Source organism: Cyprinus carpio, chromosome B5 (assembly GCF_018340385.1).
Source record: "Cyprinus carpio isolate SPL01 chromosome B5, ASM1834038v1, whole genome shotgun sequence".
NCBI lineage: Eukaryota > Metazoa > Chordata > Actinopteri > Cypriniformes > Cyprinidae > Cyprinus > Cyprinus carpio.
This window is the reverse complement of record NC_056601.1, coordinates 13,495,280-13,507,411: the sequence shown is the minus strand read 5'-3', so window position 1 is coordinate 13,507,411 and position 12,132 is coordinate 13,495,280. Positions and strand designations below refer to the sequence as shown.

General features: G+C 36.9%; 1 protein-coding gene across 2 annotated transcripts; it reads left to right on the top strand.

The window, feature by feature from the left end:
- The first annotated feature begins 5,698 nt into the window (after nt 1-5,698).
- LOC109045822 (E3 SUMO-protein ligase PIAS2-like) lies at nt 5,699-11,889 on the top strand. Of its 2 annotated transcripts, none has more exons than XM_042724500.1 (14): nt 5,699-5,764; nt 7,164-7,632; nt 8,308-8,395; nt 8,493-8,543; nt 8,677-8,767; nt 9,251-9,385; nt 9,508-9,613; nt 9,767-9,840; nt 9,972-10,132; nt 10,247-10,380; nt 10,472-10,643; nt 11,101-11,240; nt 11,334-11,371; nt 11,486-11,889. In XM_042724500.1, exons 1-14 carry the CDS (start codon nt 5,741-5,743, stop codon nt 11,669-11,671), a joined length of 1,869 nt encoding a protein of 622 aa, XP_042580434.1. In that variant the 5' UTR covers nt 5,699-5,740; the 3' UTR covers nt 11,672-11,889. The 2 variants fall into 2 exon arrangements, with proteins under 2 accessions (XP_042580434.1, XP_042580433.1); XM_042724499.1 differs by having other exon boundaries at nt 5,701-5,764; nt 11,483-11,889.
- The last annotated feature ends 243 nt before the right edge of the window (nt 11,890-12,132 follow it).

Here is a 12,132-nt window from a genome sequence, read left to right as displayed (position 1 = left end):
TAATGATCTGAGTGGTCTGTTAGGTTTATATTCAGTGAGCATATCTGCAATGTATTTAGGTCCTAGGTCATTGAGTGATTTATATATTTGAGTAAAAGTTCTTTAAAATCAATCCTAAATATAACTCGAAGCCATTGTAAGGACCTGAGGACTGGTGTGATATGCTCAGATTTTCAGGTTCTAGTCAGAATTCTGACATTCAGAATTTCCGAATGCAGTGACTTTGGTTTTCTCCTTGTTTAACTGAAGAAAGTTCTGGCACATCCAACTGTTAATTTCATCAATGGATTAGCAGAAGGAGTCAATGGCGCTGTAGTCATTTGGAGATAAGACAAGGTAAATTTGGGTGTCATCTGCTTAGCTGTGATAGGCAATTTGGTTCTCTCTCATTATTTGACGTAGTGGGAGCATATACAGGCTAAACAAGAGAGGTGCAAGAATTGAGCCTTGTGGGACTCCACATGTCATGGCCGTCCACTTAGACTTATGCTCTCCTATACTCACATAATAACCTCTCCCTTCTAAGTATGACCTGAACCATTTGAGTACCATCCCAGAAAGCCCAACCCAGTTTTCCAGTCTTTCTAGAAGTATTTTATGATCGACAGTGTCAAATGCAGCACTAAGATCTAGTAGTACCAGCACTGATATTTTGCCAGAATCTATAAATAAAGCGAATATCATTTATTATCTTGATGAGCACCGTCTCTGTGCTGTGATGCAGTCAGAAACCAGATTGAAGTAGTTGTTCAGCTGATTAAAACCGACCTTTCAATAATCTTAAGCCTATAAAATGAAGATTTGATATTGGTCTATAGTTACTCAATATGGTGTTATCAAGATTGCTCTTTTTCAGAAGGGGCTTAACAACTGCAGTTTTTAGGAAGTTTGGAAAAGTCCCAGAAAGAAGTGAGGCATTCACCACTTCTAAGAGATCTGCTTTTAAACAGTTAAGCATACCTTTGATAAAGATGTGGAAAGTGTGTCAAGATAGCAGGTTGACAATTTAAGGTGCTGTACTATTTCTTCCAAAAATGTAATATCATTTGCTTCAAAAACAGACATCATAACTTTTCTTTTTAAAATTGTGGCCACATCTGTCTGTCCTCTGCATTGCTTGAGGATGTGCCAATCGCCTTTCTGATATTATTGATCTTCTCAGAAATGAAGGAAGCAAACTCATTGCATTTGCTGTCTGAGAGCATTTCACTGGGAATCTGACTTGGGGGGGTTTGTCAGTCTCTCAACAGTAGCGAAAAGAGTGAGAGTGTTGTTTAAGTTACTGTTTATAAGGTTTGAGAAGAAGGTCTGTCTAGCTGTGGCTAGACAGACCTTCACATTGAAAGCATGAAGGCTGTCTTTATAGATGCTATAGTGAATTTCAAGTTTCGTCTCCTGCCACATCCACTCAGTTTTTCTGCATTGTCTTTTCATACTCTGTACTGCTGTTGATTTTCTGTAAAGATAACTATAAAGGTATAGTTCTAAAAATCATTCTCATTATTAAAGAATAGCATAGTCCACACCACAGCTATAACGATAAAGGCACAGAGAAACAATATCAGTGGAATCACTTTCAGAACCAATTTTTCAGCTTAATAATGATACAAACGTTGACAGGAATTAAAGGGATAGTTCACCCAAAAATTAATGTTGTTGCAAACTCATAAGACCTTAGTTCATCTTCGGAACACAAATGAAGATATTTTTGATGAAATCAGAGAGCACTAGTGACCCTCCATAGACAAAAGTGTACTACCACAATCAAGGGACAGAAAGGCAGAAAGGACATTGTTAAAATGGTCCATGTGACATCAGTAGTTCAACTTTAAGTTTGTGAAGCTAAGAGAATATTTTTTTTTTGAGCAAAGAAAACTAAAATAACTTTATTCAACAATTGTTCTCTGCTTCACCCTAGGGTGCCATTTTGGAGAGTATCATGACGCATGTGTGTGCTCTCCTCTAAATGTAAAGGCACAGTGCATGCATTTATGAACATTCATAAAAGCCACATGCCCTGATGCGTTGTGAATCATGGCTAAAGGCACTACACAATGCAGCACACTCCCACTCATATCATATTATGAAATTAAGCACACCTCAAACCGTTTGGACTTTGGAGAGTTTGGAAGGGTAAAATAACCTGCCACTGTTTTGGAAGATTATAATCTGTGTAGTTAACACTTGAGCCATGTTTGTTTTGCTTAAAGTTTGTTTTGGTTTAGTTTAAGCTTAACTGTTAGGATAAACGAATGTCTAATAGGTGAAAAGAAAATCCTTAATGCATCTCTTGTCGAACATGAGACTCTTATCCATCGTATTCAAGTATTAATTCCTAAAGCAGTATTACAAATCAGTCAGAAACTGTCTTAAATATGTCTCATCTTGTCTTTATCATAAAGGGCCATGCAATGTCTGTTTCCTCGCTGTCTACCTTTCTTTAAGTATTAATAAATGTGCTTTTTATATTTGAAAACATCAGATTAACGCATCCATTCATTTTTAAGAGAAGGTTAGGATTAGTTTTATACACATATTAAAAGGCAGGTCTTAATAAGATTAGTAGTACCACAGTCATTTATGATTTTTCATAACAACAGATGCCATAAATTAATTTAATAGTATTCTGTGTGTCTGTATGATCAGTGGACAACTGGATAAAGTCAACTTAGGTTTTTACAATTAATTAACATGTGATGATGCAACACTGTCCAAGAGCATGAGGCAAACTTACAAATGGTGTTATGTCTGAGCTTGACTTTAAATTACAATTTACCGTTAACCATTGCCCACAGCATGGTGTGTACTTGACAGAATGACCAGAGCAACATTGGGCTGTTCGATTTTCCATTTGAATAACAAAGCTCTGAGAGACAGGTATTTGAAACGGAGAGTCCCAGTGGACGAGCACTAAGCGGACTAACAAGCCACTCCAGTACTCTGAACCTCCACACGTTTCCACCGCAGCTTTAGCGGTAGCAACTTTGATTTCAACAGTAATTGGGCTCTTGTCTCTGTCCAGTACTGCCAATAACACAACCTAAGGTTAATAAAGGCTAAGGTGTTTGTGCGCCTGTATGTGTGTTTTCCTATGGCAGGTCTTTATGTGTCTGTATGAGTGAGTGTTTTCTTATGGCAGGTTGCTCAAGTGGGGAAGGCTGGGTAATTAGATGCCATGGGCGCTTTACCTAGGTCATGCACTTCAACACACTTCAACCTCTTCAGTCACAAATATATAGGCTAACCTTGTATTTGTCAAACAGCACAAAGCAGTCAAAAGTATCCATAAATCATGAGTGATTTACTTTTTAAAAAATGGTTGTTCATGCCAATGTTTCATGAAATTAACAAATGTGACGCTGAGGATTATTTGCCTCCACAAGCAATTCACTGAGGTTGAAAATTCACGCTAGCGTTAACTGATGTCATCTGATATTGTGTACATGTGTCATATCTGGTGTTATTTTATAACATATTTATGTTACATTCAAGTTTTGATTTACATTGTGTATGTCATTAAAGGGAAAATAATTTTGTAAAGTACATCTATGTTATGCATCATGTCTATTTATGGGTCAAACTGTACTAAGCAACATGTTTTCGGTACATAAATACATGCTAACTTCTACAAACTTCTCTGGGAACCTGGCCAGACATAGTTTTCAATGATGTGGCAGTTGAACTAACCATGGGGAAAAGACATGTAAATATGTAAGATTAATCTCTTGAGCAATGATACTGAGGTTAGCCCACAGGTATACAATTAGTAAACGTTTGAAAGTTGGAACTGTGAGGTCACCACACTAATATAAACAAGACTGTAAAATGATCTGCAAATGGTTTGACCTTTTTTATTATTATAAGTTAACAACCCATTTCAGCCATGCATGGCAATTTAAGCTATTTCTCATATATATATTTACATTTAGTCATTTAACAGACGCTAAATATATATATATATATATATATATATATATATATATATATATATATATATATATATATATATATATATATTATATATATATATATATTGATAATATATATTATTTTCTTTGGACATAAACATGGAATACAACAATTCTGAAACAAATGCAAACATGGCAGTAATCTCTTTCATCTCATACATATCACTAACATCTTTTTAAAGGCAAGTTATGTAGACTAACCACCAGTTTATAGCTTACTCCATGAATAAGGTATTTTCTTATGCTGATCCAGGACCAGCTCTACTACCAGAATCCAAAGTTAAGCATTAGAGGAAAACAGAGGACTGATGAGGAACAAAGAACAAGAAAACCTCTATGATAATCAGAACCTGGTTGCCATATATTTGCCCTGAGCTCCACCTGCTGGACAGCAGCTGCAACTGTCCTTCAGAAAATTAGCATTTCATGTTCTATAGTTCTCTCAGGATCTGAAATTCTTGTGAACTCTGAGTTGGAAAATAGTATAAAAATCAGAATAATATCAGATCGGAATCTTCCAGTAATTATTATAATCACTTGCTTTCTTTGTGTTTCAAAATTAAATCATCTTTTTAATCCTAATCTGTGTAAAGAGTAGAGACTTGTAACACTGGCATATGCAAGTAAATCAACCAAACTTTATCTCGAAAATGTGCAGAACATTTGGGTTCTCATTTCTTTTCAGATACTCTTCTTTGTATCAAGACTGTGATGAAGAATAGCAATGAAGATGGTTAGAAAACACTTTTAATCTGGCATGTGAGACAGACCTGTCTGTTAGACCAAATGTCTTTTCTTATCATTCTTTGTGAATGATATTACACATAAATAGCATTTTGTTGTCCGACCCCCCCCCCCCCCAAACACACACACACACACACACACACACACAAACACACACACTGTCCACAACAATATTCCAAGGCCCTTATGACTATTCCAGTTTGTGATTTACTCAATAATGATTACAAATATTTTTACTCTCAATTTCTACCAGATAAATTTTTTAGATCTTGTATAGATCTTAAATAAATGTATAGAATATTTATATCATAAAAATATAGATTTTGTTAATTTTCATGACTTTTCCGAGTCTAGACACTTATTAGACTTGTATTATTAGGTTACCTCATATATCCATTTTTTAGGAACCTTGGTTCTTCAAAAAAAAAAAAAAAAAAAAAAAAAACAGTTGTTGCAAGGGTGAATATTTAGATTTTTTTTTTTTTTTTTTTTTTTTTTTTACTTGTTTTGTCTTTTAAATATTTTTATTATTTTATTAATATTATTATTATTTGAAATCATTTGAAGTCATCTTAAGGAATCCCTTAGAAATTTTCTGAGGCCTCAAGTGAGCCCCAACTCCCTGGTTAAGAACCAATGGCATAAACAACTAATGTGCAGCCGCTGCACTTAATTTAGTTTACCTTGGTGCAAAAATACTGAGGTTATCACTGGAATTCTAGTCCATGAATTTACAGTATATCTTCTTAAAGGCGCAGTAGACCAAGTAAACGTTTAATTCCATGGGTCAATGAAAGCGTGGGAAATGGTGATAGAAAACTAAATATGGCTATTTTGACGAAGAAAAAACTTTATTAACATTATAAGTGGACCTCGGCTTCAAAAATTAAAATGCAAAAATGTGTGCTACGACCACTGATCTATATATGATATTCTATATTATAGATCAGTGGCTACGACCCCTTTAACCCGGGCGGTGTCACGTGACCCGACATCTGCGGACTGGCCAGGATGAGCGCAGCCAGAAAATGGCGGATATTGAGGAGTTACGGGTAGGCGAAAGTGCAATGATAGCTGGCTAACGTTACTTCTTTGCGTCTCTCACATTTTAAAAAACATTTTGCAGCTACCGTTTTTTACTCCATGTTACCTGTCGGTTTGCTACCCATGGGTTAGTTTTTGTTTTTTATATAGTTAATACTGAAACGTCCCATGACTCCGTTAGACGGATTGTGTTTAGCCTGTTAGCCACCAACCATCTCCTCTTTTAGCTCACGATCTGCTACACAAACATTAAAGATCAGCCGCAAAATGTCACTGCTTTTATCACCATCTCTTACTGCATGAAAGCGCTTTATTATAATGCCTAACTGAACTGACGACTGTTCGCTGCAGGTAAAAAGTTTTTACGTTTCAATTTCTTCAATGCTCGAAATGTTTTGGCTGGTCTTTTGTTAGCTAGCGTCCGACAGCGACGGACAGTGTCTATATGTACGTTACCCACAGATGTTTTGATTTGTGTCTGCAAGGATAAACGATATATAGACCAGTGTGTCCGAAGTGTGTATGTGAGTGTAAATACAAGTCAACGTTTAATACTAAAATGGCAAGTAAACATGAGAGGGGGACACCTTAAAAATGTTGTTTACAAGCCAGCAAGTGGGTCTCCTGCAAACACGACGAATTGTTCCTTGTCACTGAGCGTTTTCTTCCTCACATTAGTCTCAAGATAACTGCTTTGACTAACTTAGTGCATAGATCATCTTTCTAAAGTCTAATTGAATGCATTTCAGTTAAGCATCAGCAACTATTCAATCAGTAACAAGTAGCCTGTGTGTTAGACAGCTGCTTTGTGAGCTCTTATACTTGCCGTTGAATGACTGCTTCATGTTGTCTTGTAAACTGTTCGGAAACATCCTGCTTTCTCTCTAGATCTAAGTGAACATCTGTGTGTTGTCCTTTGTCATTCTCTTGATGTTTATCTAATTGGTTTTGGAATTATTCTCAACATTTTAGATGCATTTCGGTCATTTGTTAAGGATTTTTAAAGAAAAAAGGATTAACACGTAAGAACAATCAAGCATGGACCGTGTAATGAAGGGTCAGTTGAGATTTTCTTATTTCTCTGGGGTTTCTGGAATGGGTGTATTTGGGTGGGTTGTCACCTCACTTCACGCATAATTATTTTTTTAATTAAGCTGCTTTCAAATGACACCTTTTGGTTATTTAAAAATCTGTTTTAACCATAATCCACCAGTGTATGCCATGTTGATTATTAATGCACAGATTTTTATGTTTTTGGAAATTCTTATAATAGATGTAAAGCTTGTCAGCATGGCATAGAGGGTGGTTTCTCTTACTAACTTGTGTTACAAAAATGTTCATTTGTATTTCATGTTTGGTATCTCAAAGTGTTTATTGCTTGTCTGGATTTGTTTTTGTTTTTTTCAGAATATGGTATCAGGTTTCCGTGTCTCAGAGCTCCAGGTACTGTTAGGTTTTGCTGGAAGGAACAAGAGCGGTCGAAAGCATGAACTTTTACTGAGGGCTTTGCATTTACTCAGGAGTGGTTGTAGCCCTGCTGTGCAGATAAAAATAAAGGAACTGTATCGTCAAAGATACCCGCGGACATTTGATGGTCTTCAGGATTTGGTGGCTCTGAAGTCAAGCATTAAATCCTATTTTCAAATAGACAGCGGTGGCACAGTTGTGAGCTCAGATCTTCCTCTGCAAACCAGCCATTCAGACCTCCAGCAGCAGCACCTGGTGAGCTGCGATTCACCTGTGTTTCATGAATCAAAGCCCATGATGAATATGCAGCAGGCCACGCCACTTATGGCCCCCGTCCACCCGGACGTGCAGATGAAGTCCCTACCGTTTTACGATGTGCTGGATGTGTTGATCAAACCGTCAAGCTTAGGTAATTTTATAAGATATGTTTGGATTGTTCCGTGCTCGGTGAAATAGAAAAAAAAAATGATTAGAGTTTTAAAAGGAGGTTGAAGCTTTTATTAAATTTTTTTTTTTTTTTTTTTTAAAGAAATTAATATTTTTATTCAGCAAGGCTGCATTAAATGATCAAAAGTCTCAGTGAAGACATTTAGAATGTTATGAAAGTTTGCGTTTTAAAATAAATGCTATTCTTCAAAAAGATTCCTGAAAATAAAAGCTTCGTGTTGTATGCAAAAATATTAAGCAGCACAGCTCTTTTCAACATTGAGAATAATAAGAAATGTTTCTTGTGCACCAGATCAGCATATCAGAATGATTTCCAAAGGATCATGTGACATTAAAGACTAGAGTAATGGCGGCTGAAAATTTGGCTTTGCCGCATTTTAAAATATATTAAAATAGAAAAAAGTTGTAATAATATTTCACATCATAGCTATTTTTATGGTGTTTTTGTTCAGTACAGCCTTGGTGAGATTAAGAGACTTCTTTCAAAAAAAACATTTAAAAATCGATCTCAAACTTTTGATCGATAGTGTATGTGAACCAGTCGTCACTCCAACAGCTGGGTTGTACATAATTTCCTGTTTGCATGTGTCTCCAGTTTAAACCTATACACCCCTTTTGACTGATTTGTGTTTTAAAGGGACCCATGCTGGTCAGAGGTTTCATCATGAAAAGTACTTCATATTTGCTTTGACTCCACAACAAGTGAGAGAAGTTTGCATTTCACGGTAAGAACTAAATGACTTAAATGTGACTTAGATAATGTAACTTGTCTCTTTATCCTTGTCTGATTTGGTTCTTTGTTTTTGTTACACTTTTGCATAGGGACTTTCTTCCAGGTGGAAGAAGGGACTACATGGTTCAAATTCAACTGCGGTAAGAGCCAACTCAGTGTGTTGCTTTTACAATACTGTCATTTGTGTATCCGGTTCAGCTGCGTGTACAGAGATGTTGTCACCATAATCCCAATTTTAGACTCTAAAGGTTATGTTTTATGTTTCGATTCTAGGTTTTGTCTAGCAGAGACCAGCTGTCCACAAGAGGACAATTATCCAAACACCCCATCAAACAAAATCAATAAGAACCTCCCCCCCCCCCCTGTATGTAGTCCTGTTGTAATTAACCTTCATTAAGCCCACGTTTAATGTTTTTTCCAACCCACATAGTTCTTATAAAAATATATATAACTTGTCAGAACAACACAATCCTATATAATTAGGCTAATTTAGGTCCATACTCTGATTAGAGTTTTTTTGCGGGGTTCTCTTTTGTTCATCAGAGCATAGAGCTCTTATTTTAAATGTTGAATTGTACATTTGTTCAAACAAAGGTTTAATGGCTGTTGTTAATTTAAAAAAAAAAAAAAAAGACTAAAACCTTTTTTTGAGATATTATGACCTATAGAAGAACTGCATTTATTTGAAATAAAAATCTTTTGTAACAACTTAAAAGTCGTTACTGTCACTTTTGATCAGTTGAATGCTAAATAATTATATTTACTTCTTAAAAAAAAAACTGACCCCAAACCTTCGTATAATTGCTGTATGTATATAATTGCTGATCTGATATGGGACATCACACAGGGCTATGCACCGCCTCCTAAGAATGGTGTGGAGCAAAAAAGACCTGGCAGACCGCTGAACATCACGTCGCTGGTCAGGTTGTCATCCGCTGTGCCCAATCAGATAGTAGTCACCTGGGCACCTGAAATAGGAAAGGTATGTGAAGTCCCGTTAAACCTGTTTAGATCATTGTTAAACCATCCATTCAGATTTCAACATTGCTTTAGCCTTTTCTATATACTACGCATTTGTATGTACTTCCTTCTTGTTTTCTTCAGACATACTCCATGTCAGTTTACTTGGTGCGGCAGCTGACCTCTCCACTGCTGCTCCAGAGATTAAGAATGAAGGGGATCAGAAACCCTGACCATTCCAGAGCTTTAAGTAAGGCAACACTTCCCTCTTTGATAAAGGAGGAAAAAAAGATACCCGTGGCATGAAATCTTAATTGTAAATATGAATATGATCGATTGACAGTTCTCTGATCTTAATTTGTTGTCATTTACTAAATCCACCCTCTCTTCACTATTGTACCAGTTAAAGAAAAACTCACGGCAGACCCTGACAGTGAAATCGCCACAACTAGTTTACGAGTCTCACTCATGTGTCCAGTAAGTTACAGCTGACTCATGAGAGTCAGTTTAAATAACAGTTTTTAGTTTTTGTTTAATGTGCTGATGGAATATGGTAAAATATAGTTTTGTTTGACCCCCCCCCCCAAAAAAATCCTCTTTTCATATAGCTTGGCAAGATGCGTCTTACGGTACCCTGCCGAGCTGTCACCTGTTCTCACCTGCAGTGTTTTGATGCTGCTCTATACCTGCAAATGAATGAGAAGAAGCCCACCTGGATCTGTCCCGTCTGTGACAAAAAAGCCACTTATGAGAGTCTGATTATTGATGGGTGAGAATACTTTCACTATAACTAAACACTAACCACTTTAACCACATTAAATTGTTTTGCATTTATTGAGAGAGTCATTTGCATTGAGTGAACTAGGCACTTTCTACTTGTCAGGCTCTTCATGGAAATACTCAATGACTGCACAGATGTTGATGAAATCAAGTTTCAAGAGGATGGAACATGGTGTCCAATGAGACCAAAGAAGGAGACGTTGAAAGTGTCATCTTCATGTATCCCAAAAATTGATTGTAAGGTTAATTTCCCTTTCTCTGTGTGCTGGGTTCTAACTGATTGTGTTTAGGATTTGATGCAGTTTTAAAGTGATTCATGACCTCTCAGGCGCTGTCCCAGTGCGGCACAGTGCAGTGGTGCCACCCCCAGAAACCAGCAGCACAAAAAAAGGAGACGTAATCGACCTCACACTAGAGAGCTCATCTGATGATGAAGAGGATCCTCCTCTGAAAAAGCGCTGTGTCTACATGTCGAAGGCTGAGGAGATGCACAACACAGGGTTTGTGTTTATTAATTCTCTAAAAATCAGACCAGACATTTCTTTGTACCTCTTCTTTAAGCCTTGCCCTTTCATGAGCATATTTTGAAAGAACCCTGAACTACAATAGTCAACTTATTCATGGTGATGGGAAAACCTGAAATATTAGGAAATACTAAAAATGCAATATCCAGACTTGAAAAAGTCATAGTCAAATTCATAAAAGCTTTTAAGAAAATTAAGAAAATGCTGTTGCAAAATGTCTTATTTGCTTGAATTAATGATATTTATTTATTTTTAAATCATTAGGCATGGAAAGTTATAGGTGAATGGATGTTGGCGCCCTGTAAGCTTTAGTATCGCTACTATAGATACATTGGATAAAATGATCCAGAATGAATGTTGACTGCAGTGGAACCTCCATTTCTCAATGTTGGTTTGTTTATTGGTTTTCACGTTTTCTTATGTCCTCTTTTAGGGTCCTGACTTATCAGCCATCAACGGTTCGGGTGCCAAATGTCCAGGCTCTAGACACCTCATACCTGACCTCCTCAATAACGGACTACTCTGTTCCATTCCACCATTCTACCTTATCCACTATTCCCACAGATATGCAGAGTATGTACTTATCTAGTCTGCCATCCAATCAAGTATGTTTTCCTTCGTGATCAAGATTTAACATAAAAACTCATGTTTGTGTCTTTCCCAAAGGTCTTGATTTATTTTCTCTGATTCAAGGGGATCCACAGGTATATTCTTTCATAGAATTATTCTCTCAAAGAAATATTGAGATTGCATGTATGTTACATATTTTAATAGCCTGCACAGCTGTTTACCAGTAGTTTTCTTTGTTTCTTCAGCAGCATTATAGAGGCCCTATATTTTTAGACAACCTCTCCAGCAGCCTTCAGAGTGCCACCACCAGCAGCGGCCTGGTTTCCTCATCAGCTCCGTACGAGACGGCAACTCATAGCAGCAGCTCGAGTCACGAGACGGGTGTCATTACGGGAGGATCTTCAGGCCTATCAGACATTATTTCACTAGACTGAATCCTGGCACATCTTTATTGGCCAGTCACCAAAACAGCTACACTCAAGTCAAGATGGCTAAGTGAAAAATATTTTCTACTTTAACTATGGACCTCAAGAATCATGTTTCGACAAGGACCCAGAAGGACTACTATGAAGATCTCTAAATATTGTGGCTGGGTCAGCAAGTGCTGTTTTAAAAAGTGAACTTGAATCAAGCTGTTCTCCCTTTGAATTGGGGAAACACAATGATTCTCATCCCTTAGCTATTTGAGTGGAGGAGCAGAACGAAACAAACGGCATAAATGAGTGGACTAGAAAGCTCAGACGAATCTAATATTGTCGACATTGTGTGTTTTGCATTGGCGGTTCTGCAGTTGAAACGGCAGCAGGTTTTCAGCGGCAGCTCGGTTTATGTTGTTTCTTCGATATCAGCAGTGCAATTATTTTTTTTGTTACAAGAATTCAGTTGCAGCAATAAA

What these genes read in the sequence shown, in the direction of transcription:
- LOC109045822 (XM_042724499.1), top strand. Translation starts at nt 5,741, where the DNA reads ATGGCGGATATTGAGGAGTTACGG. An exon ending in GATCAAACCGTCAAGCTTAG is followed by an intron (nt 7,633 to 8,307) that starts GTAATTTTATAA and finishes TGTGTTTTAAAG; the next exon opens with GGACCCATGCTGGTCAGAGG. An exon ending in GAGAGTCTGATTATTGATGG is followed by an intron (nt 10,133 to 10,246) that starts GTGAGAATACTT and finishes TCTACTTGTCAG; the next exon opens with GCTCTTCATGGAAATACTCA.